Consider the following 25,240-nt stretch of genomic DNA (forward strand, 5'->3'; position numbering starts at 1 on the left):
TGAAAAACACAAACTAGGTGGGATGGCGTATCGCTGCAGAATGCTGTGGTAGCGATGCTGGTTAAGTGAGCCTTGAATTCTAAATAAATCACTGACCGTGTCAACAGCAAAGCACCTCCACCCCATCACACCTCCTCCTCCATGCTTCACGGTGGGAACCACACATGCAGAGCTCATCCATTCATCTACTCTGCGTCTCACAAAGACAAAGCGGTTGGAACCAAAAATCTAAAATTTGGACTCACCAGACCAAAGGACAGATTTCCACCGGTCTAATGTCCATTGCTTGTGTTTCTTGGCCCAAGCAAGTCTCTTCTTATTATTGGTGTCCTTTTGTAGTGGTTTCTTTGCAGCAAGTCAACCATTAAAGCCTAATTCAAGCAGTCTCCTTTGAACAGTTGATGTTGAGATGTGTGTTACTTGAACTCTGTGAAGAATTTATTTGGGCTGCATTTTCTGAAGCTGGTAACTCTAATGAACTCTGGGTCTTTCTTTCCTGTGGTGGTCCTCATGAGAGACAGTTTCATCATAGTGCTTGATTGTTTTTGCGACTGCACTGTCAAAGTTCTTTACATTTTCCACATTGACTGATCTTTCATGTTCTTGCCATAATATGGACTTGGTCTTATACCAAATAGGGCTATCTTCTGTATACCACCCCTACCTTGTCACAACACAACTGATTGGCTCAAACACATTAAGAAGGAAAGAAATTCCACAAATGTACTTTTAACAAGGCACACCTGTTAATTGAAAAGCATTCAAGGTGATTACCTCATGAAGCTGGTTGAGAGAATGCAAAAGAGTGTGTAGAGCTGTCATCAAGGTAAAGGGGGATACTTTGAATCTTAAATATAAAACATATTTTGATTTGTTTAACACTTTTTTGGTTATTACATGATTCCATATGTATTATTTCATACTTTGATGTCTTCACTATTATTCTACAATGCATAAAATAGTAAAAATAAAGAAAAACCCTGGAATGAGTAGGTGTGTTCAAACTTTTGACTGGTGCTTTATGTGAGAATGATTCCCATGTTACATGTCTCAAATTTAAAATCAAAATCAGAATTAATAAAGCACACAACCACCAGGAAACAACGAGCAAATAAAGTAGAAAATAGAAGACTTAACTGAACCTCTATCATCTCCCGAGGCTGCTTACCCAACTTTGCATATACAGTAGGCTCAAACTTCCTAGATTTGCATAGGCTACACCAAAATATACAATTAGCATTTTCTCTCAAAATAATCACATGATGAGAAAAGTGAATAAACAAACAGACACTGAGCCATATTGGTTGCATGTTTTATACTTTTTTTTAAAGGATTATTTAACCCTAAACATATTTGAGATTAAGAATCATTGTGAAATAAAGCAGTTTAAATGTCTTACAGGCATGTGTCAAATGTAGTTTAACCAGCTGTCCTCCTGTCAAACCACCACCATTATTCAACCATGAAATGTATTAGGAAGAGGCTTTTGCAGAATAATCTTTCATCATCAGCTGATAAATATCCCAAATTGAGGTCCACAATCGATGTAGTCTACATTGATTTACATATATTCATAGTAGGCTAGTAGTATAGTTACACTTGTAAAATGTAATGTTGTTTAATTTGTGAATCTGTTGATTTTCCTTAATATATTAGGTACAGTATATAGAGGGAAATTGAAACGTTAGTCCTACCACTGGTGCATGTTGCAACTGTTCTGCCCAGAGACATTGTGGCTCTAAAGACACTGTCACTGGCATTGAGCCAACATGGCTTCCTTTCCGTGTAAACAACAACAGCATCAAGTAAACGGGGTTTGAGTGTAGGCCTATTACCTCGCATTTGGTCCGTCTCTTGGATTTCGCAAATAATATGCTACTACAAATAGTTATGTAACCTACAACGATGTGCCGAAGGTGTTTCTAGTGAGTATATTGCGTTCCCCCCAATTGTAACTCGCGAATTTATATTTTTGAGGCCAACATTAGCATTAGTTAACTAGACAGCTAACGTTAGCTCGCTGGCTAGCTACCACCAATTATTTTGAAACAGCTAGCTAGCCGGCAAGTTATCTAGCAAAACATGGTGTGAGTTTTTAAACGGTTGATGCTTGCTGTGATATTTAATTGCTTACAATCATCGTATACATTTGTTTAGTTTACACACAGTAGCTACGTGCTAACTAAAGTTAGCTAACGTCTGGTCTAATTTGCCATTGCTTTCTAACGTTAGCCAGAAGTACATGTTAGCTTTTTTATCATTGCCAACGCTGGATTAAAGTGATCTCTCATTTGCCCACTTGTTGTTAGCTAGCTAAAGTCAACTGACCGTCTTAAATTTAACTACCTAGCGAGGTAACTCGTTAGCCAACTACCGAACATAGCTAGCTAGCTACGACATTTGTTTTATTTTAGCTAGCTAGTAACTAACGTTAGTAATGTGGAGGAAGGCCTGTCAAATCTAAGATCAGTTGATACGATTAAGGAGTATTTATCATTATTACAGTACCGGGCATACCCCATTCCATGGTAGCTAGCAAGCTAACATGTCAGTTATTTAGGCCTTTCTAATTTTAATTAAACAGTTTAACGTTACCTAGCTAGTTAGTAGGAACAACCTAACTAGCTAGCAGGGACAACCTAACTAGCTTGCTACCGGTAAGTAAGTTGTTAGATCAAATAATTACCAGTGAGAATACTGAATGTCTTACAATCAGCTGAATATCTTCAGCTGTCTAAGTAGCTAGGGGCCTACAAGTGGCATTTATGTGAATACATTTCGCTGGCCACATGATGATGTAGCTAGTCTTGAAAAATAGTTATCAATTGTGATAATGTAACCTTCAACCCCAACAGATTATTGTCCTTCAGACAACTCAACATCCTCCTCTCCACTGGGTAGCTCAATAGCCATGTCATCGCATCAGCCCACCAGTTCAGCCTCCAACAGTCCCACCAGCACCTTTGGCTCGCCTTTCTCAGTCATCAGCCCCTCACTGGGCTCCCCTGGTGTGGCACCCTCCATGGGTTATGGGCCTATTAGCAGTAGCCAGGTGAGAAACACACCCAGGGTCCTTGTTTTGCTTTCGTCTTTGCATTTAAATGATCCTACTCTGTATGCGTTTATTCTCTTGCATTATTTCCAAGCTCAGACTAGTGCTGAAGTTTGTTGCTGCGCACAGAAAGGCTGACATTTAGGCTAGATGTTTAGTTTTTTAAATCAGTCATGATAACAGCATTGTTATATAAATATATTTTTTCCACTTTTTGTTTGTGCACAGATCAACTCTACAATGGGGATGCACTCAATCAGCAGCTCGGATGATGTCAAACCCCCGTTTGGCTTGAGACCTATGTCTGCACACAGCCCTGGGATAATGCTCTCCCAGAAACGCATGTGTGCCATCTGTGGGGACCGCTCCTCTGGTGAGTGCTGTGCACTAAGAGCAGGGTTAGTAGAGGTGAAACGTCAGGCCGGGGACTTATTTTAAATCCCTGGCAATTTCAGAGAGGATAATCCTTTTGTCAGCTGTCTTCAGCTGTGTGTCCTGACCTCTCCCCATCAGTCTAACCAATGTTCTTTACTGGCCTGTTTGATTCAATGTCACTATATAAACAATAAAGGCACTTGAAACGCTGCAGATTCATTAATTAGTGAAGCTCTGCGTAGCTACTCATCAAAAAACGAAATCTGTCCTCATTCCTACATTGTGTATACCGGTACCACGGTAATATCACGCTACCAAAACATCATGATACTTAGAATACCGTACTACTGTTTCATATGATACTACTGACTTTTTCAGCCCTCTAAAGAACGTGCCTGTTATTAAATGTTTATAAAGTCAGTTTTGTTTATAAATTCAGTTGAATTTTAGAAATAGTCACTAGTCTCTTTTATGCGCAGGTCACGTGTGGCAGCTGTGACCTGCGCATACTGCTTCTCTTAGCTTTCCCTACCTGCCCGCCCCTCACTCACCTGCTTCTCTTAGCTTTCCCTACCTGCCCGCACCTCACTCACCTGCTTCTCTTAGCTTTCCCTACCTGCCCGCACCTCACTCACCTGCTTCTCTTAGCTTTCCCTACCTGCCCGCCCCTCACTCACCTGCTTCTCTTAGCTTTCCCTACCTGCCCGCCCCTCACTCACCTGCTTCTCTTAGCTTTCCCTACCTGCCCGCACCTCACTCACCTGCTTCCCTTAGCTTTCCCTACCTGCCCGCACCTCACTCACCTGCTTCCCTTAGCTTTCCCTACCTGCCCGCCCCTCACTCACCTGCTTCTCTTAGCTTTCCCTACCTGCCCGCACCTCACTCACCTGCTTCTCTTAGCTTTCCCTACCTGCCCGCCCCTCACTCACCTGCTTCTCTTAGCTTTCCCTACCTGCCCGCACCTCACTCACCTGCTTCTCTTAGCTTTCCCTACCTGCCCGCCCCCTCACTCACCTGCTTCTCTTAGCTTTCCCTACCTGCCCGCCCCTCACTCACCTGCTTCTCTTAGCTTTCCCTACCTGCCCGCCCCCCTCACTCACCTGCTTCTCTTAGCTTTCCCTACCTGCCCGCCCCTCACTCACCTGCTTCTCTTAGCTTTCCCTACCTGCCCGCACCTCACTCACCTGCTTCTCTTAGCTTTCCCTACCTGCCCGCCCCTCACTCACCTGCTTCTCTCCGTCCATTCTTAATGCGCGTCTATTCCGCCGTCAAATATAATTTAGCCATGATGGCGAGCAGGGAAGCAGACCCAGACCCTGATGAGTCTTCTGTTGTTAGATTTCTTACATTGGAGCAGCGAGCAATGTTGATGTGTTGTATCATTTCATCGCCTGTTATAACCAAGAGCATAGACCAGTCTGAGTAGACTTCAAGTTGACGGTCATGCAGCCGCTGAGTGTCAGAGAGGGACAGGCATCCTCGCTGGGCGACAGGCATCCTCGCTGGGCGACAGGCATCCTCGCTGGGCGACAGGCATCCTCGCTGGGCGACAGGCATCCTCGCTGGGCGACAGGCATCCTCACGCTGGCTGACAGGCGACAGGCACAGGCATCCTCGCAGGGCGACAGGCATCCTCGCAGGGGCGACAGGCATCCTCGCTGGGCGACAGGCATCCTCGCTGGGCGACAGGCATCCTCGCTAGGCGACAGGCATCCTCGCTAGGCGACAGGCATCCTCGCTAGGCGACAGGCATCCTCGCTAGGCGACAGGCATCCTCGCTGGCGACAGGCATCCTCGCTAGGCGACAGGCATCCTCGCTAGGCGACAGGCATCCTCGCTAGGCGACAGGCATCCTCGCTAGGCGACAGGCATCCTCGCTAGGCGACAGGCATCCTCGCTTGGCGACAGGCATCCTCGCTAGGCGACAGGCATCCTCGCTAGGCGACAGGCATCCTCGCTGCTTTACAGCAACAACAAAAAGTATTGTCTCTAAAATATGTCCCATATTACCAGAGATGCCTTTTGCGCACATTTTATATAATACAAATAAATTAATTGCGAGCCATTTTAAACTAATACCGGGTCATTAATTATTGTTTTGATAACAAACAATGTTGTTCAGTCATGTTACCTAGCTAGCTAACAACCTGGTACCTTGGCAGTAGGTTTAGGACAATTTTGATTGGAACAGGAAGAATGGGAAAGGGTCTGCTACTCATGAGATGTGCTTCAAAAGGTAGGATTCATATACTGTTGGCCTGATGGATGACTAAACTATATAAACAAATCTATTTCTTTCTGGTACTCCTTAAATTCTGTTTGGTGCCGAACGTTTTTAAAAGTTGGGATCAGTGTGTGTTTGTGGGAGACAGCAAGTGGTGTGTGTGTGTGTGTGCCTGTTATCTGAAGAGTTAAGGTTTCATGCAGTGTTTTCCTCTTACTGAGACAATGACTTGCAGATCATTATGCATGTACAGTATATCACTGGAGGTTGGTAGCACCTTATTGAGAAGGACGGGCTCATGGTAATGGCTGGAGCAGAATGGTATCTAACACATGTTTTCTATGTGTTTGATGCCATTCCATTTGCACAGTTCCAGTCATTATTATGAGCCGTCCTCCCTTCAGCAGCCTCCACTGATGTATATTCCTCCAGCCAAATCACAGGTAGGCCTTTGCACAACTTAGTAAATCAGACATTCTATGCAGTATTCTATTATACAGTGATCAGTGTGACGCTACATTTAATGTGTTGTATTGAGTACAAGTGTGAATTCTTAGAAAACGGGAACAAGCGTCTGGGGGATGGGGCGAACAGGATTTTAGGTCACTGATTGGATATCTTTTTATTTTTTCATTTTAAATGTGTTCACTGCGGTACTACTTTTATGAGTTTATTCATGTATGAATGTGTGTCTGTGATATAAAAAGGGGGGGGGGGGTTGTTTTTAGCTGGCCTGGTGTCGTATCGTTTTTAAAATGTTGGTGTGACAAGTCTCCCCCTTCCCGCAGGTAAGCACTATGGTGTGTACAGCTGTGAAGGTTGCAAGGGCTTCTTCAAACGCACAGTGCGCAAGGACCTGAGCTACACCTGCAGGGATAACAAAGAATGCCTGGTGGACAAGCGCCAGCGCAATCGCTGCCAGTACTGTCGCTACCAGAAGTGTCTGGCTATGGGCATGAAGAGGGAAGGTAAGGAAGGACTGAACGTCTGGCTATTATCATGAAGAGGGAAGGTAGAGAAGGACTGAACGTCTGGATATTATAATGAAGAGGGAAGGTAGAGAAGGACTGAACGTCTGGCTATTATCATGAAGAGGGAAGGTAGAGAAGGACTGAACGTCTGGCTATTATCATGAAGAGGGAAGGTAGAGAAGGACTGAACGTCTGGCTATTATCATGAAGAGGGAAGGTAGAGAAGGACTGAACGTCTGGCTATTATCATGAAGAGGGAAGGTAGAGAAGGACTGAACGTCTGGCTATTATCATGAAGAGGGAAGGTAGAGAAGGACTGAACGTCTGGCTATTATCATGAAGAGGGAAGGTAGAGAAGGACTGAACGTCTGGCTATTATCATGAAGAGGGAAGGTAGAGAAGGACTGAACGTCTGGCTATTATCATGAAGAGGGAAGGTAGAGAAGGACTGAACGTCTGGCTATTATCATGAAGAGGGAAGGTAGAGAAGGACTGAACGTCTGGCTATTATCATGAAGAGGGAAGGTAGAGAAGGACTGAACGTCTGGCTATTATCATGAAGAGGGAAGGTAGAGAAGGACTGAACGTCTGGCTATTATCATGAAGAGGGAAGGTAGAGAAGGACTGAACGTCTGGCTATTATCATGAAGAGGGAAGGTAGAGAAGGACTGAACGTCTGGCTATTATCATGAAGAGGGAAGGTAGAGAAGGACTGACGTCTGGCTATTATCTGGCTATTATCATGAAGAGGGAAGGTAGAGAAGGACTGAACGTCTGGCTATTATCATGAAGAGGGAAGGTAGAGAAGGACTGAACGTCTGGCTATTATCATGAAGAGGGAAGGTAGAGAAGGACTTGAACGTCTGGCTATTATCATGAAGAGGGAAGGTAGAGAAGGACTGAACGTCTGGCTATTATCATGAAGAGGGAAGGGAGGGACTGAACATTTGGAGCAGAGCCTAATGGTTTTGGGCCATCCATATTTTCAACTTTGAGAGTTTGTAGGAGTGCTTTTGAAAGGGCAACATGAAAACAATTGGAAGGAGTGATTGAGAAACGTGTTTTTTTATACCTGCAGAATCTCAAACTTGATCTCATTTTCTTTAATGAATTACATTTTAAATTGATTTGTGAAGTAGGCTGTTGTAAAATGGAATAGTTCAAAGGCCAGAATCATTTGATGAAATGATTGAATTATGTTGAATATAGACCTAGCCCAGTAAAACCTTTGACGATAACTTCTATTTGATCATTGGATTGTGTGGGGGGATGGTACGTTGTTTTCAAAGTCATTAACCAAACAGGGGGAGAGCATATGGGGGTAGGTTCATATAACTAACCCCTCTCTTCCTTTTCTTTTCCCCTATTCTTTCTCTCCCTCTTTCTATAGTGGTCCAAGATGAACGTCAGAAATGTAAGGATAAAGACATTGGGAGAATGGAGAGATGATAAATTATATGATTGGATGTGGTATTGAGAGAGTGCAATTAAATAACAAATGCTTGGCACACACTGGTAGGCTAATTCTCACAACACATTGGCTAAGAAATGAATGCATTGTTAAATGAAAGTATACCAATTTGACCTTTCACCCTGTTTGGATGAAGCCTAACAGGAGTTAAGATGGGCACAACTTCCTCCTTTCCTTTCTTCTGTCACTTTGTCTTTTCTAACCTTGTGACTCCCTCCCGCCCCTCTCTCCTATTAACCCACGCCCCTCTTCCTGTCTCCCATCTCTCCCTCTCCCCTCCTGGCTCTGTGGTGTGGTTGGATGCATGGCGGGGTGTAGCAGTCCAGGAGGAGCGTCAGAGGATCAGGGAGCGAGAGGAGGGACTGGAGTGCAGCAGTGCTGTGAACGAGGAGATGCCCGTGGAGAAGATCTTGGAGGCAGAGACGTCCGTGGAGCAGAGGGCAGAGCTCCACTCTGATACAGGCTCCGCTGGTAGCTCTGTGAGCATACAGGGCTATACTGTTGACTGGATCAGTATTAGGGTTGCAAAATTCCCATATTTTCCGGAAATCCCGGTTGGAGGAGTTCTTCTGTGTTTATTCCTAACTCAGGGAGTCCTCCACCCGGGAAAGTTTCCGGAAATTTTGCGGTGTCAGTTAAAGGAGTTATCTGCCTCTGATTCATAGCCTACTCAGCTCTTGGGATGAATATTCTTTAAAAACGTTACATAAACTGCTGTCTCTTTAGCATGGCGTTTAAAAGTGTTTTCTTTCCAACTTGTGATTATTGCATTATTTATAGCTTCAGCATTGGCTTTTAGGGTCTGTTATTGCATTTTATGGGATTTTTGTATCTTTTTTTGTGTTTTAGCCCCATGATGCGGTGACAAACATCTGCCAGACTGCAGACAAGCAGCTGTTTGCGTTGGTGGAGTGGGCCAAGAGGATCCCCCACTTCTCTGAGCTGCCCCTGGACGACCAGGTCATCCTCCTGCGTGCAGGTACCATTGTCTGGAGGGAGGGAGACACCAGGAGGCTGGATGTGATATGCACTGTCTCAAAGAATAGAGTTTACAAGTGATTTTCTGTTCCATATTCTTTCGAGAGGCAACCAGAGTAGTGCATATGATAGTGTACATGTATCTACCAGTGAGGAGCCCAGCTTCATTAAATAATACCTGCAAAACACCAGTCTCAACGTCAACAGTGAAGAGGCGAAAAGAGATGGCTCCTTAATTATTTTTTAAATATTTAAAATAATAAGTAACATTTAAAAAAAAAAAAATTAAAAATGTGTTTAGTACCCAAATCTGTGGGGGGGGGTGTGTTTTAATATATACGGTACCAGTCAAAAGTTCAGACACCTACTCGTTCAAGGGTTTTTCTTTATTTTAACAATTTTTCTACATTGTAGAATAATAGTGAAGACACAACTATGAAATAACACATGGAATCGTGTAGTAACCAAAAAAGTGTTAAACAAATCAAAATGTTTTATATTTTAGATTCTTCAAAGTAACCACCCTTTGCCTTGATGAAAGCTTTGCACACTCATGGCATTCTCTCAACCAGCTTCACCTTAAATGCTTTTCCAACAGTCTTGACGGAGTTCCCACATATGCTGAGCATTTGTTGGCTGCTTTTTCTCTGCGGTCCAACTTATTCCAAACCATCTCAATTGAGTTGAGGTCAGGTGATTGTGGAGGCCAGGTCATCTGATGCAGCACTCAATCACTCTCCTTCTTGGTCAAATAGCCTTTACACAGCCTGGAGGTGTGTTCAAATCAAAGTTTATTTGTCACGTGCGCTGAATACAACAGGTGTAGGTAGACCTTAGAGTGAAATGCTTACTTACAGGCTCTAACCAATAGTGCAAAAAAGGTATTAGGTGAACAATGGGTAGGTAAAGAAATAAAACAACTGTAAAAAGACAGGCTATATACAGTAGTGAGGCTATAAAAGTAGCCAGGCTACATACAGACACCGGTTAGTCGGGCTGATTGAGGTAGTATGTACATGTAGATATGGTTAAAGTGACTGCATATATGATGAACAGAGAGTAGCAGTAGCGTAAAAGAGAGATTGGTGGGTGGGACATAATGCAGATGGCTCGGTTAGCCATAGTGCGGGAGCGCTGGTTGGTCGGCCCAATTGAGGTAGTATGTACATGAATGTATATAGTTAAAGTTGACTATGCATATATGATAAACAGAGAGTAGCAGCAGGGGGTTGTGGGGGGCACACAATACAAATAGTCCGGGTAGCCATTTGATTACCTGTTCAGGACTCTTATGGCTTGGGGTTAAAAATTGTTGAGAAGCCTTTTTGTCCTAGACTTGGCACTCTGGTACCACTTGCCATGCGATAGTAGAGAGAACAGTCTATGACTGGGGTGGCTGGGGTCTTTGCCAAATTTTAGGGCCTTCCTCTGACACCGCCTGGTGTAGAGGTCCTCGATGGCAGGCAGCTTAGCGCCAGTGATGTACTGGGCCGTACCCACTACCCTCTGTAGTGCCTTGCGGTCAGAGGCCAAGCAATTGCCGTACCAGGCAGTGATGCAACCAGTCAGGATGCTCTCGATGTTGCAGCTGTAGAACCTTTTGAGGAACTCAGGACCCATGCCAAATGTTTTTTGTTTCCTGAGGGGGGAATAGGCTTTGTCGTGTCCTCTTCACGACTGTCTTGATGTGTTTGGACCATTCTAGTTTGTTGTTGATGTGGACACCAAGGAACTTGAAGCTCTCAACCTGCTCCACTACGGCCCCGTCGATGAGAATGGAGGTGTGCTCGGTCCTCCTTTTCCTGTAGTCCACAATCATCTCCTTAGTCTTGGTTACGTTGAGGGATAGGTTGTTATTCTGGCACCACCCGGCCAGGTCTCTGACTTCCTCCCTATAGGCTGTCTCGTCGTTGTCGGTGATCAGGCCTACCACTGTTGTGTTGTCTGCAAACTTAATGATGGTGTTGGAGCCATGCCTGTTCATGCAGTCGTGGGTGAACAGGGAGTATAGGAGGGGACTGAGCACGCACCCCTGGGGAGCTCCAGTGTTGAGGATCAGCGTGGCAGACGTGTTGCTACCTACCCTCACCACCTGGGGGCGGCCCGTCAGGAAGTCCAGGATCCAGTTGCAGAGGGAGGTGTTTAGTCCCAGGATCCTTAGCTTAGTGATGAGCTTTGAACGCTGAACTGTAGTCAATGAATAGCATTCTCATATAAGTGTTCCTTTTGTCCAGGTGGGAAAGGGCAGTGTGGAGTGCAAAAGAGATTGCATAATCTGTGGATCTGTTTGGGCAGTATGCAAATTGGAGTGGGTCTAGGGTTTCTGGGATAATGGTGTTGACGTGAGCCATTACCAACCTTTCAAAACACTTCATGGCTACGGACGTGAGTGCTACGGGTCTGTAGTCATTTAGGCAGGTTGCCTTTGTGGTCTTGGGCACAGGGATGGTCTGCTTGAAACATGTTGGTATTACAGACTTAATCAGGGACATGTTGAAAATGTCAGTGAAGACACCTGCCAGTTGGTCAGCACATGCCCGGAGCACACGTCCTGGTAATTCGTCTGGCTCCGCAGCCTTGTGTATGTTGACCTTGCACTCCATTTGGTAAATCCGACCACAACTCTATCTTCCTGATTCCTGCTTAAAAGCAAAAATTAAAGCAGGAAGCACCAAATTTGGTAGAACTGATATGTTTCCCTGCATTAAAGTCTCCGGCCACTAGGAGCGCCGCCTCTGGGTGAGTGGTTTCCTGTTTGATTATTTCCTTATACAGCTGACTGAGTGCGGTCTTAGTGCCTGCATCTGTTTGTAGTGGTAAATAAACAGCCACGAAAAGTATAGCTGAAAACTCTCTAGGCAAGTAGTGTGGCCTGCAATTTATCACAATATTATTCTACTTCAGGCGAGCAAAATCTAGAGACTTTCTTAGATTTCGTGCACCAGCTGTTGTTTACAAATATGCACAGACCCCCCCCCCACCCCCTCGTCTTGCCGGAGTGTGCTGTTCTATCTTGCCGGAGTGTGCTGTTCTATCTTGCCGGAGTGTGCTGTTCTATCTTTCTGGTGCAGCGCTTATCCCTTTCCTGAATATCCATGTCGTCATTCAGCCACGATTCCGTGAAACATAGGATATTACAGTTTTTGATGTCCCGTTGGTAGGATATTCGTGATTGTACCTCTTCTAGTTTATTGTCCAATGATTGCACATTGGCGAGTAGTCCTGACCAGGCATCCGGATCTTTGTCCTCTGTACCTTTGTCGCTTCCTCTTGCAAATAACCGGGATGTTGGCCCTGTTGGGTGTTTGAAGAATGTCTTGTGCGTCTTGTTTATTGATGAAAAAATCTTTGTCTAATCCGAGGTGAGTGATCGTTGTCCTGATATCTAGAAGCTCTTTTTTGCCGTAAGATACACAGCCTGGAGGTGTGTTGGGTCAATGTCCTATTGAATAACAAATGATAGTCCAACTAAGCGCAAACCAAATGGGATGGAGTATCCCTACAGAATGCTGTGGTAGCCATGCTGGTTAAGAGTGCCTTGAATTCTAAATAAATCAGACGGTGTCACCAGCAAAGCACCATCACACCTCCTCTATGCTTCACACATGCAGAGATCATACGTTCACTTACCCTGCATCTCACAAAGACACGGCGGTTGGAACCAAAAATCTAAAATTTGTACTCCTCAGACCAAAGGACAGAGGACATTTCCACCAGTCTAATATCCATTGCTCGTGTTTCTTGGCCCAAGTAAGACTCTTCTTCTTGGTGGTGTACTTTAGTAATGGTTTCTTTGCAGCAATTTGACCATAAAGGCCTGATTCCCTTAGTCTCCTCTGAACAGTTGATGTTGAGATGTCTGTTACTTGAACTCTGTGAAGCATTTATTTGGGCTGCCATCTGAGGCGCAGTTACCTCGGCTGCAGAAGATAAGTTCATTAGAGTTAACTCTGGGTCTTCCTTTCCTGCGGTGGTGAGCCAGTTTCATCAAAGTGCTTGGTTTTTGTGACTGCACTTTAAAAGTTCTTGAAATTGTCAGGATTGACTGACCTGCATTTCTTAAAGTAATTATAGACTGTCGTTTATCTTTGCTTATTTGAGCTGTTCTTGCCTTCTTGTCTTTTACCAAATAGGGCTATCTTCTGTATACCACCCATACCTTGTCACAACACAACTGATTGGCTCAAACGCATTAAGAAGGAAAGAAATTCCACAAATGTACTTTTAACAAGGCACAGCTGTGAAATACATTCCAGGTGACTACCTCATGAAGCTGGTTGAGAGAATGTCAAGCGTGTGCAAAGCGATCATCAATGGAAAGGATAGCTACTTTGAAGATCTCAAATATAAAATATATTTTGATTTAACACTTTTTTTTGTCTTCTACATGATTCCATATGTTATTTCATAGTTTTGATGTCTTCACTCTTATTCTACAATGTAGAAAATAGTCAAACTAAAGAAATGAGTCGGTGTGTCCAAACTTTTGACTGGTACTGTATATATATATATTTTTTAAATAACAAAATAAAATAAAGAGCAGCCTGCAGCCGCTAATTGTCTGCTTTATTCTTGTGCTTTATATGTAATGTCTTTACTGTCCTTCGTCAGGAGGCTATTGTAGCAGAAATGTCTTTACTGTCAGGGGCTATTGTAGCAGAAATGTCTTTACTGTTAGGGGCTATTGTAGCAGAAATGTCTTTACTGTTAGGAGGCTATTGTAGCAGAAATGTCTTTACTGTCAGGGGCTATTGTAGCAGAAATGTCTTTACTGTCAGGGGCTATTGTAGCAGAAATGTCTTTACTGTTAGGAGGCTATTGTAGCAGAAATGTCTTTACTGTCAGGGGCTATTGTAGCAGAAATGTCTTTACTGTTAGGGGGCTATTGTAGCAGAAATGTCTTTACTGTCAGGGGGCTATTGTAGCAGAAATGTCTTTACTGTCAGGAGGCTATTGTAGCAGAAATGTCTTTACTGTTAGGAGGCTATTGTAGCAGAAATGTCTTTACTGTCAGGGGCTATTGTAGCAGAAATGTCTTTACTGTCAGGGGCTATTGTAGCAGAAATGTCTTTACTGTCAGGGGCTATTGTAGCAGAAATGTCTTTACTTAGGGGCTATTGTAGCAGAAATGTCTTTACTGTCAGGGGCTATTGGCAGAAATGTCTTTACTGTAGGGGCTATTGTAGCAGAAATGTCTTTACTGTCAGGGGCTATTTAGCAGAAATGTCTTTACTGTCAGGGGCTATTGTAGCAGAAATGTCTTTACTGTTGTAGCAGAAATGTCTTTACTGTCAGGGGGCTATTGTAGCAGAAATGTCACTGTCAGGGGCTATTGTAGGAGGCTATTGTAGGCAGAAATGTCTTTACTGTCCTTCGTCAGGGGGCTATTGTAGCAGAAATGTCTTTAGAAATGTCTTTATTGTAGCAGAAATGTCTTTACTGTCAGGAGGCTATTGTAGCAGGAATGTCTTTACTGTTAGGAGGCTATTGTAGCAGAAATGTCTTTACTGTCAGGGGCTATTGTAGCAGAAATGTCTTTACTGTCCTTCGTCAGGAGGCTATTGTAGCAGGAATGTCTTTACTGTTAGGAGGCTATTGTAGCAGAAATGTCTTTACTGTCAAGGGGCTATTGTAGCAGAAATGTCTTTACTGTCAGGGGGCTATTGTAGCAGAAATGTCTTTAATGTCCTTCGTCAGGGGCTATTGTAGCAGAAATGTTTTTACCAGGGATTCGTCAGAGGGCTATTGTAGCAGAAATGTCTTTACCAGGGATTCATCAGGGGGCTATTGTAGCAGAACTGTTGAAATAGCCAAATCCACTAATTTGAAGCTCCACTAATGTAGAGTAAGTGAACAACAAGCAATCCATGGTCTATCATTTGATACATGATAGACTGCTGGACACAGTAGCAAATGCCCCAGAGGTTGTTGATGAGGTCTCTCCTCCTCCCTTCTCTGATCCTCTCTGCTCTTCCGTCCTGTGTATCTGTCCCGTCCCTTCGGTCTCTTCTCCCTCCTCTGCTCCTCTCCGTCTTCTCCCCTCTCTTTTTCTCCTGTGTGTGTCAGGGTGGAATGAACTTCTGATCGCCTCCTTCTCACACCGCTCCATCGCTGTGAAGGACGGGGTCCTGCTGGCCAATGAGCTACACCGGGACAACGCACACAGTGCAGGGGTGGCGGCCATCTTTGACAGGTAGGCACACAGTGCATGGGTGGCGGCCACCTTGGACAGGTAGGCACAGAGTGCAGGGGTGGCAGCCATCTTTGACAGGTAGGCACACCGTGCAGGGGTGGCGGCCATCTTTGACAGGTAGGCACAATGTAGAGGGGTGGCGGCCATCTTTGACAGGTAGGCACACAGTGCAGGGGTGGCGGCCATCTTTGACAGGTAGGCACACAATGCAGAGGGGTGGCGGCCATCTTTGACAGCTGGGCACTCAGTATGCGGCTAAGTTACCCCTCGGCCCAGACCTAGGATTAGCTTCCCATAACATTAACCACTAATAGGGAAAACGTACAATATAATGATAGCATAATTACCATAGAGGTATATAATAACAGTGTTGTATTAAATTCTGTGATCATCATCATGTGATAATACTCTGTAATTGACCCCTACAGGGAGAGTGTGCAGAGTGCTGAGGTGGGAGCCATATTTGACCGGTAATAACCTATACCCACACACACACACACACCAAGTGTACATCTATGTAGACAACTCTCTCCACCTCTCTTTCCGGCCTCCTGTAGGGTTCTCACTGAGCTGGTCAGTAAGATGAGAGACATGCAGATGGACAAGACAGAGCTGGGCTGCCTCCGAGCCATCGTCCTCTTCAACCCAGGTGCTCTATTGTTACCATTAGTCCTTCATACACAATGTTACCTCTGCACCTTTACTGTCATGGTTAATAACTGTTAATAACTGTTGTATCCCTCCCTCAGACGCTAAAGGTCTGTCCAACACCGGAGAGGTGGAGCTCCTGAGAGAGAAGGTCTATGCTTCACTGGAAGCCTACTGCAAGCAGAAATACCCCGAGCAGCAGGGAAGGTAGGCATTCATGTGCTACATGAATTAGTACTAGTATCTCATTACATTTGTATTGTGTGTAAAACAATGCATACTAATCTGCTCTCCTGTGGTTGTGCTGCTAACAAATCAAATCAAATCAAATTTATTTATATAGCCCTTCGTACATCAGCTGATATCTCAAAGTGCTGTACAGAAACCCAGCCTAAAACCCCAAACAGCAAGCAATGCAGGTGTAGAAGCACGGTGGCTAGGAAAAACTCCCTAGAAAGGCCAAAACCTAGGAAGAAACCTAGAGAGGAACCAGGCTATGTGGGGTGGCCAGTCCTCTTCTGGCTGTGCCGGGTGGAGATTATAACAGAACATGGCCAAGATGTTCAAATGTTCATAAATGACCAGCATGGTCGAATAATAATAAGGCAGAACAGTTGAAACTGGAGCAGCAGCACAGTCAGGTGGAAGTTGAAACTGGAGCAGCAGCATGGCCAGGTGGACTGGGGACAGCAAGGAGTCATCATGTCAGGTAGTCCTGGGGCATGGTCCTAGGGCTCAGGTCAGTTGAAACTGGAACAGCAGCATGGCCAGGTGGACTGGGGACAGCAAGGAGTCATCATGTCAGGTAGTCCTGGAGCTCAGGTCCTAGGGCTCAGGTCCTCCGAGAGAGAGAAAGAAAAGAGAAGGAGAGAATTAGAGAACGCACACTTAGATTCACACAGGACACCGAATAGGACAGGAGAAGTACTCCAGATATAACAAACTGACCCCAGCCCCCCCCGACACATAAACTACTGCAGCATAAATACTGGAGGCTGAGACAGGAGGGGTCAGGAGACACTGTGGCCCCATCCGAGGTCACCCCGGACAGGGCCAAACAGGAAGGATATAACCCCACCCACTTTGCCAAAGCACAGCCCCCACACCACTAGAGAGATATCTTCAACCACCAACTTACCATCCTGAGACAAGGCTGAGTATAGCCCACAAAGATCTCCCCACGGCACAACCCAAGGGGGGCGCCAACCCAGACAGGATGACCACAACAGTGAATCAACCCACTCAGGTGACGCACCCCCTCCAGGGACGGCATGAGAGAGCCCCAGTAAGCCAGTGACCCAGCCCCTGTAATAGGGTTAGAGGCAGAGAATCCCAGTGGAAAGAGGGGAACCGGCCAGGCAGAGACAGCAAGGGCGGTTCGTTGCTCCAGAGCCTTTCCGTTCACCCTCCCACTCCTGGGCCAGACTACACTCAATCATATGACCCACTGAAGAGATGAGTCTTCAGTAAAGACTTAAAGGTTGAGACCGAGTTTGCATCTCTGACATGGGTAGGCAGACCGTTCCATAAAAATGGAGCACTATAGGAGAAAGCCCTGCCTCCAGCTGTTTGCTTAGAAATTCTAGGGACAATTAGGAGGCCTGCGTCTTGTGACCGTAGCGTACGTGTAGGTATGTACGGCAGGACCAAATCAGAGAGATAGGTAGGAGCAAGCCCATGTAATGCTTTGCTAACGGACCCTGTAAGAGCTAGGAGTGTTGCTGCTACATTCATGTAGCTTATTAATGTCCTGTTATTTCATTCGCTCACTCTTCACCCCTCCCCCTCAGGTTTGCTAAGCTCCTCCTCAGGCTGCCAGCACTGCGTTCTATTGGCTTGAAGTGTTTGGAGCACCTGTTCTTCTTCAAGCTGATTGGTGACACCCCTATCGACACGTTCCTCATGGAAATGCTTGAAGCACCTCATCAGTTGGCATAGAGGTGGTAGGAGAGGAGAGGAGAGGTGTTCTGTGGCCAGGGTTAGATAGCTTGGGTCTGGGAATTTGCTGGAGTGGGACTGCACTTTTAGTTCTTTGGGGAATTCAGCATTTTGTCTCACTGCTGTCTGGGTTATGCTATTTAGTTCACCACCACATTGTCTCTTTCAGAACATACATCCCCAAGACTTGTGATCTACAGGCTGGTGCTATATATTAATATAACTTCTTGAATAACTGAGATTAAAAAATAAAAAGTCAAGTATTTTGTAAGAATGGGAACCTTTAGTTCCCGTACTCTGGCTACAATCTGGGTTTCTGTTTTTCTATAACTATGTTAATGCTTTTTAGACAAACCCCAAATGATCAGGTTAAATTCTGGTAAGTGATCTCCCCCCGTAACCTGTTTTTAAATTAAGGTAACCTGGATGCAACCAGACTGTCATTCTACCTTTTTTTCATTTGTAATTGGAACAAAATCTTTTTGAAAAAACTTGAAAAACATGTTTTATTGTCAAATCTTGGGCAAGTACATTACTGTACCAAGCGAGCGCTCACTGCGTAACATGTCTGACTTTCAGCTCCTAGTGGTTTTGTATCCCTCTCAGATGACCAGAAAGCAACCCGTTAACAATAAACCCGGGATACAGAAGGAGTAGTTGAATCACAATGGAACACGGAGCAGACTTGTACTGACTGTGTTGACCAGCTTTATTTGTCTAGTAATGTGCTGTTAGCATTGTTTCTCTTTGCTGTTTTGTAAAATGTAATCACCTTGCAGGCAAAAAGATTGAGCTGCATTGCACATTTTTGCTATGTACTATTTCTACACCATACAATACAAGTCATCAAATGTCTGGCCAGCAAACAGTCTTTTGGTGCTATACGACAGACATTTGCCATACTTCATTGCAGCCATACACCAAACTGCAAACAGGAAAAATTATGCAAAAAAAATAAAAACGAACTCAAATGTTGTAAATGTAGCAATACAAAAATGAATACATATGCTTTCTTTCTGCTTGACAACTTGTCCTTTCTGGGGGTTTTACAAAGTGAATCATTGTCTGTTAGAAAGGGAATACTCCAATATGTCATTTATCTAAACAATTGTAAGGTACTGTGCAAAATTTGTTCAGGGAAAATACTATATATGGATAGGTGTGAATAATGAGATCAGGAGACAGACAAATGATGTAATAATTGATATGTGCCCTTGCTATTAGTTTACCAATTGTATAGAGCAGATCATGTCTTAGGTTGTACTGGATTCCCTAAAGCACTGTTTCTACCTGGTTATAACATGTATCCTTTGTCTTGATCATGTCCACATTCTGATTGTGCCCACATTTTCAGACCGGTGTAGATGATTTTAAAAAAGGCATTGTGACCAGATCTTCCTGACCACCCCCAAAGGTAGTTAGGCACACATTGTGTCTGGATATCTTACAAGTGTAGACATATGGACAGGGAATCCATTTAAATCACAATTATAACACGTTCTAAAATATTGACATTTAGCACCTTTGTCTTATGGCATCAAATGTGTGTCTTAAAATAAATAAATGTATATTATTTTGAAAGAATAGCTCTCAAAACATTTGCATACAGGGAGGGACCAGGAAATCTGGTCACAATGCAATTCGTGGATAGATACAAGGCACATTTTACTACCATGTGGAGACATTTTTCTGAGAATGTGGACATGATCAGGACAAAGGACTGGGGTTTGCACCAGGTATAAACAAGGATTCACACATTCAGCTGACTCATCTTTTTGAATTTTTCTGTGCTTTCTGTAGTAGTAGTTTTTCCTGTTTCTTTTTTTTGAGCTAGTTGTTCATCCTCTCCTCTCTGCTTACAGTTTATAAAAAACACAAACCGTTATCATGTTTAAATATCCATAACACCTGTGGACATATACACATTAAACAAGACCAAATAGGAGTTTTGTGTGATGATCATGTGTGAACACCTGAACAAGGGTATTGGTATGTGTTATGATCCTGTATAAACTCTGGAGCAGCTTAGTGATCCGTGTGGATAAGTGAATTACAGCTTGGCTAATGTGGACTGAAAATAAAGAGGTTGAACTTTTCTTGTCGATTTGAATATTTCTTTGTGGTTTGTATTGGATATCAACTTCTCACAGACAAAAGAAATGGGGGGAAATCTGTGGCACTGAGAAGTATAAACATAATTGAGAAACAAAATATACTTTTTTTTACATTAGTTTTATACCAATCAATCCCCCACAAATAATCTCACCTTCTCATTGACATTGTTGAAAGTTATTTTTTTTTGCCTTGACATAGTTGGGCTGCAGCACTAGTCAGTCACCACCAGAGGAACCCATACACACTGTCAGTGGTTGTTTCTGTCCTGATTCAGAGCCCTCTGTTGGTTAGCCTTGTCCCATACCCTCCCTGTTGGTTAGCCTTGTCCCATACCCTCTCTGTTGGTTAGCCTTGTCCCATACCCTCTCTGTTTAGTTAGCCTTGTCCCATACCCTCCCTGTTGGTTAGCCTTGTCCCATACCCTCTCTGTTGGTTAGCCTTGTCCCATACCCTCTCTGTTGGTTAGCCTTGTCCCATACCCTCTCTGTACAAGACCCTGCTAGGTAAGTCCCCCTTATCACCATAGCATCTCCCAAGCTCCCAGGTATATCTCTCTAGTCACCCCCAAAACCAATTCTTTCTTTGGCCCCTTCCTGACTTGGTTAGCCTTGTCCCATACCCTCTCTGTTGGTTAGCCTTGTCCCATACCCTCTCTGTTGGTTAGCCTTGTCCCATACACTCTCTGTTGGTTAGCCTTGTCCCATACCCTCTCTGTTGGTTAGCCTTGTCCCATACCCTCTCTGTTGGTTAGCCTTGTCCCATACCCTCCCTGTTGGTTAGCCTTGTCCCATACCCTCCCTGTTGGTTAGCCTTGTCCCATACCCTCTCTGTTGGTTAGCCTTGTCCCATACCCTCCATGTTGGTTAGCCTTGTCCCATACCCTCTCTGTTGGTTAGCCTTGTCCCATACTCTCTCTGTTGGTTAGCCTTGTCCCATACCCTCCCTGTTGGTTAGCCTTGTCCCATACCCTCTCTGTTGGTTAGCCTTGTCCCATACTCTCTCTGTTGGTTAGCCTTGTCCCATACCCTCTCTGTTGGTTAGCCTTGTCCCATACCCTCTCTGTTGGTTAGCCTTGTCCCATACCCTCTCTGTTGGTTAGCCTTGTCCCATACCCTCCCTGTTGGTTAGCCTTGTCCCATACCCTCTCTGTTGGTTAGCCTTGTCCCATACCCTCTCTGTTGCCTTGTTAGCCCTGTAGCCCCATACCCTCCCTGTTGGTTAGCCTTGTCCCATACCCCCTGTTGGTTAGCCTTGTCCCATACCCTCTCTGTTGGTTAGCCTTGTCCCATACCCTCTCTGTTGGTTAGCCTTGTCCCATACCCTCTCTGTTGGTTAGCCTTGTCCCATACCCTCTCTGTTGGTTAGCCTTGTCCCTGTTGGTTAGCCTTGTCCCATACCCTCTCTGTTGGTTAGCCTTGTCCCATACCCTCTCTGTTGGTTAGCCTTGTCCCATACCCTCTCTGTTGGTTAGCCTTGTCCCATACCCTCTCGGTTGGTTAGCCTTGTCCCATACCCTCTCTGTTGGTTAGCCTTGTCCCATACCCTCTCTGTTGGTTAGCCTTGGCCCATACCCTCTCTGTTGGTTAGCCTTGTCCCATACCCTCTCGATTGGTTAGCCTTGTCCCATACCCTCTCTGTTGGTTAGCCTTGTCCCATACCCTCCCTGTTGGTTAGTAGAAAATGACTCAAGTAAAAGTGAAAGTCACCCAGTAAAATACTACTTGAGTAAAAGTCCAAAAGTGTTTGGTTTTAAAAGTACTTAAGTATCAAAAGTAAATGTAATTGCTAAAATATACTTAAGTATTAAAAGTATAAATAATTTAAAATTCCTTGTATTAAGCAAACCAGACGGCACAAATGTCTTGTTTTTAATTTACGGATAGCCAGGGGCACACTCCAACACTCAGACATCATTTACAAACAAAGCATTTGTGTTTAGTGAGTCTGCCAGATCAGAGGTAGTAGGGATGACCAGGGATGCTCTAGTTAAGTGTGTGAATTGGACCATTTTCCTGTCCTGCTAAGCATTCAAAATGTAACAAGTACTTTTAGGTTGGTCACATGTAGTGTAGACAACTCTAGGCTACAGTGCAACCAGGGGAACAGGGTTCCAGGTGCAACATCATTGACAGGAGTGAAAATGATGGACATGAATTCAGTATACTCCCATCAGATACAGTAAAGGTCCAGACTACTAATAGTTGCTCTGGGATTATTACCAGAACACATTTAACAAAGAATCAGATGTTTTTCCCCCTCACACAACAGAATTCACACAGTGTCTCTGAATGTTTCTTAAGAGATCTTTTATTGCCAGATGTTCATACATACAGTTGTTGTTAGAGGGGCGAAGACGCAAGAAAAGCTCACCGAGTCTGGATGTGCTTGTGTCCAAGTCCTACACTGACTTACAGTACAGCAGTGGGGGAGAAGGAGATAATATAGCCAATCACAGAAAACATGGGCTTGCATCCCAAATGGCACCCTATTCCCTACACAGTGCACTACTTTTGGACTGGGTCCTGGTAAAAAAAGAAGAAGAAGAAGAAGTAGTGCACTCTATAGGGAATAGGGTGCCATTTGGGACACACACCATGTTTTATTGAGTGCAATGTAATGAAAGGCTGCTGAAGGTTCCATAGGAGTACTAGGGGCTGAAGCGTTACAGATCATTTCAGATTGAGCCGACATATGCAGTGTTTACCATGAATGCAGTCTATGCTAATGCAGGAACATTTTCAATCACGCTAAAACGCTGAACTTCAGCGATACAGATTGAATCCAGTCCTAGGTGGTTACATCGACCACTCGGTCTATCCTAATGTGTTTCAAGTCATGTGCAGAAGAAAAACAATAAAACATAACAAATGCTAAACCTCTGAGCATCAAATCAAATGAATCTCCCTTTATCCATAACATAACGTGACACACCACATCTGTAGACATTTCTTTAAACCATGCATGGTTTGGTTTTCACTTCAATTACAATTTCCATAGAATAACACTGCTTTGTTTAACCTATAATACACTATTCTATACAAAATACCAAGTGAAAGACATAAAACACATCGTTGTGACATTTACATCATTTTACAGCATTCTTCCCCCATTATTACTTTACATGTACTCAGAGTTACAATACTCAAAATGACCATCTGAGAAAAAGGCTGAAAGAATATACTTTCTCACTGTTAATGTTCTGGTTTTCCTCAATGAAAGACGCATGCTACAAATGGTGTATAAGGTGCTGGATAGTTTCATACCAAATTGTAAGTTCTCCATGAGAAAGACATATACTTGTAGGTGTGTGACTGTTTTGTTGTGGCTTGTGTTGTTGCAAGCATATATTCTTTCATGTTTAGTCGACAATGGCTGTTTCCATCACAGTGAATGTTTGTGACTGTGTAGAATCATCATACAACTCTCTACACAATTCCAAATGTAAACTGGAATTATGCACTTTAAAAAACTAGCTATCTAGCTGACTGTAACCACTACACCTCAATACAAGTCAACAGTGTAGGAACGTTCAGATATACTAAATGCCCTAATTCTACATTAAGGCAAATGGAAACAACTAATATCTTTTTGTAGAACATTTTTTGTGACAAAACTGCTAAAATGGAAATATTGTCATGAGACAATTAGCTATAACCCTAGTTTAGTTGTGATTCGAAATAAAACTGCAATGTGCAAATGGAAGAGGAGAACTGTTTCCAAGACATAAAGCCATGGAACATAGTACTGAAATGTATTCATCTAGGAAAGAATGAAAACAGGAAGTCACAGCTGTTGAATTGACCTAAGGAGGAAGTCCTTTCATTACACACAGTAACATTTTCTGTAACAAATATCTCCCTGAACATTACTGAATAAATAGATTTGTCTATAAAAGGCACTCATTCAGTTGAAGCTCATATCGTTTTTCTATAATAACCAATTATTAATCTCTTACTTTTTTAAACAATTCTTAAATGTTGCCTAACTCTTTGACACAGAGAGTAAAGAGAGAGTACGTAAATGTAACTAGTGTAAATATAGCTCCCTGTCAGTTCTACCACTCCACAATAAGTATGTCTCAACCATAGAAGAAGGCTTTGCAGCGAACAACAGCAGGAGCTTGCGTAACACTGGTGTCATGCATGCAACACGTGTGTAATTGTAGGTACTAGGCAGGTCTATAGGCTAAAGCTGGAACATGTATGTTGTAGGCAGGCCTATAGGTTAAAGCTGGAACATTCGCTATGCGTGATTGACAGACGTCAGTCTGTCTGGACCCAGTAGCATCGTCCCTTCTGTACACTTGTCAGCTCACAGACTGTTCTCATCAAAGTTGATGACTCTGATATGCAATGTGTTTTTTAAAAGTGGAAACCAGTAATTCAATTGTATGTAGTAAATGATACCTTCCCTCTTAACACATCAAGGTGTGTCCTCTTGGAATTCCAGTTTGTTCCATCTGTATAAAATCCAACTGAATCAACAACATGCAAAATTGGAAACATTTTAGTTTGCAAAAGTCAAAGGAATCTGTTCACTTTTCCTCTGAAAGTCGAGTGTATAATCAGTTGTGCTACTGTTTCATTATTGGTTCTGTCTGGGGGATTCTTTCATTCATCTGATATCTGATTGGTACATCAGTGTGTGTCAAGGATTTCCCCTTCCTTTCCTCTAAATATCCAACTTCTACATCCAGTGCAAATATTCCTTCTCTGAGCACCTTTTTCTCACGCATTATAGTATTTTAAAACCCCCAAAACTACCACAGTAGTATAGTAGAACAAAACAGCCTGTGGACACAGACATTTTTTTTTTATATAAACAAAAATTGTTCAAACTAAAAATACTATCTGACACCAAGCCCAACACACATGCTCACCATAAGTGGGGATAGATAACATCAATGCTAACGTCTTTAACATCAATGCTAACTTATTTAGCATCAATGCTAACTTATTTAGCATCAATGCTAACTTATTTAGCGTCGATGCTAACTTCTTTACTATTCAACTCCGAGGCCTTTTTGGTTCAGACACAAGTCCCCAGTGATTCAAGAACTCGCATGTCCCTCCCTTTAGAAGTCCTGAGGCTAAATGTCTTCTGTGTAGGTAAGTCTCAGTTTGTATCTTTCAGTCATAGGGTGAATCTCAATTGAGGAAAAGGTTAGGGAGGACGAACCTCAGATCTAGTCCTCCAAAGCCTTGTGTAGACAGGTGAGGATAGAAGACACGAGGAATCAAGGAAATACAACTGAGATTCACCACCAGTCATGTGG

The 25,240-nt window shown here is 43.7% G+C and overlaps 2 protein-coding genes across 3 annotated transcripts in view; one reads left to right on the plus strand and one right to left on the minus strand.

Moving 5' to 3' along the window:
• The first annotated feature begins 1,748 nt into the window (after positions 1–1,748).
• Positions 1,749–19,946, plus strand: LOC112247938 (retinoic acid receptor RXR-beta-A-like). Of its 2 annotated transcripts, none has more exons than XM_042318756.1 (12): positions 1,749–1,925; positions 2,856–3,052; positions 3,281–3,425; positions 6,440–6,619; positions 8,013–8,036; positions 8,415–8,572; positions 8,943–9,072; positions 15,138–15,264; positions 15,693–15,734; positions 15,822–15,913; positions 16,014–16,119; positions 17,703–19,946. In XM_042318756.1, the coding sequence occupies exons 2-12, from the start codon at positions 2,912–2,914 to the stop codon at positions 17,848–17,850; spliced, it is 1,293 nt and encodes a 430-aa protein (XP_042174690.1). In that variant the 5' UTR covers positions 1,749–1,925; positions 2,856–2,911; the 3' UTR covers positions 17,851–19,946. The 2 variants fall into 2 exon arrangements, with proteins under 2 accessions (XP_042174690.1, XP_042174689.1); XM_042318755.1 differs by having other exon boundaries at positions 1,750–1,925; positions 8,412–8,572.
• Positions 19,947–22,254: 2,308 nt separating this feature from the next.
• LOC112247937 (FH1/FH2 domain-containing protein 3-like) overlaps positions 22,255–25,240 on the minus strand; it is a 243,840-nt gene continuing 240,854 nt past the window's right edge. Inside the window, 1 exon segment of the mRNA XM_042318754.1 lies at positions 22,255–25,240. This exon segment is cut by the window's right edge and continues 654 nt beyond it. The gene's annotated coding sequence lies outside the window, so the exon portion shown is untranslated.

Source organism: Oncorhynchus tshawytscha, unplaced genomic scaffold (assembly GCF_018296145.1).
Source record: "Oncorhynchus tshawytscha isolate Ot180627B unplaced genomic scaffold, Otsh_v2.0 Un_scaffold_13173_pilon_pilon, whole genome shotgun sequence".
In the NCBI taxonomy this organism is placed as follows: domain Eukaryota; kingdom Metazoa; phylum Chordata; class Actinopteri; order Salmoniformes; family Salmonidae; genus Oncorhynchus; species Oncorhynchus tshawytscha.

What these genes read in the sequence shown, in the direction of transcription:
- LOC112247938 (XM_042318755.1), top strand. Translation starts at nt 2,912, where the DNA reads ATGTCATCGCATCAGCCCACCAGTTCAGCCTCCAACAGTCCCACCAGC. An exon ending in CCAAGATGAACGTCAGAAAT is followed by an intron (nt 8,037 to 8,411) that starts GTAAGGATAAAG and finishes GGCGGGGTGTAG; the next exon opens with CAGTCCAGGAGGAGCGTCAG. An exon ending in CAGGCTCCGCTGGTAGCTCT is followed by an intron (nt 8,573 to 8,942) that starts GTGAGCATACAG and finishes TTTGTGTTTTAG; the next exon opens with CCCCATGATGCGGTGACAAA.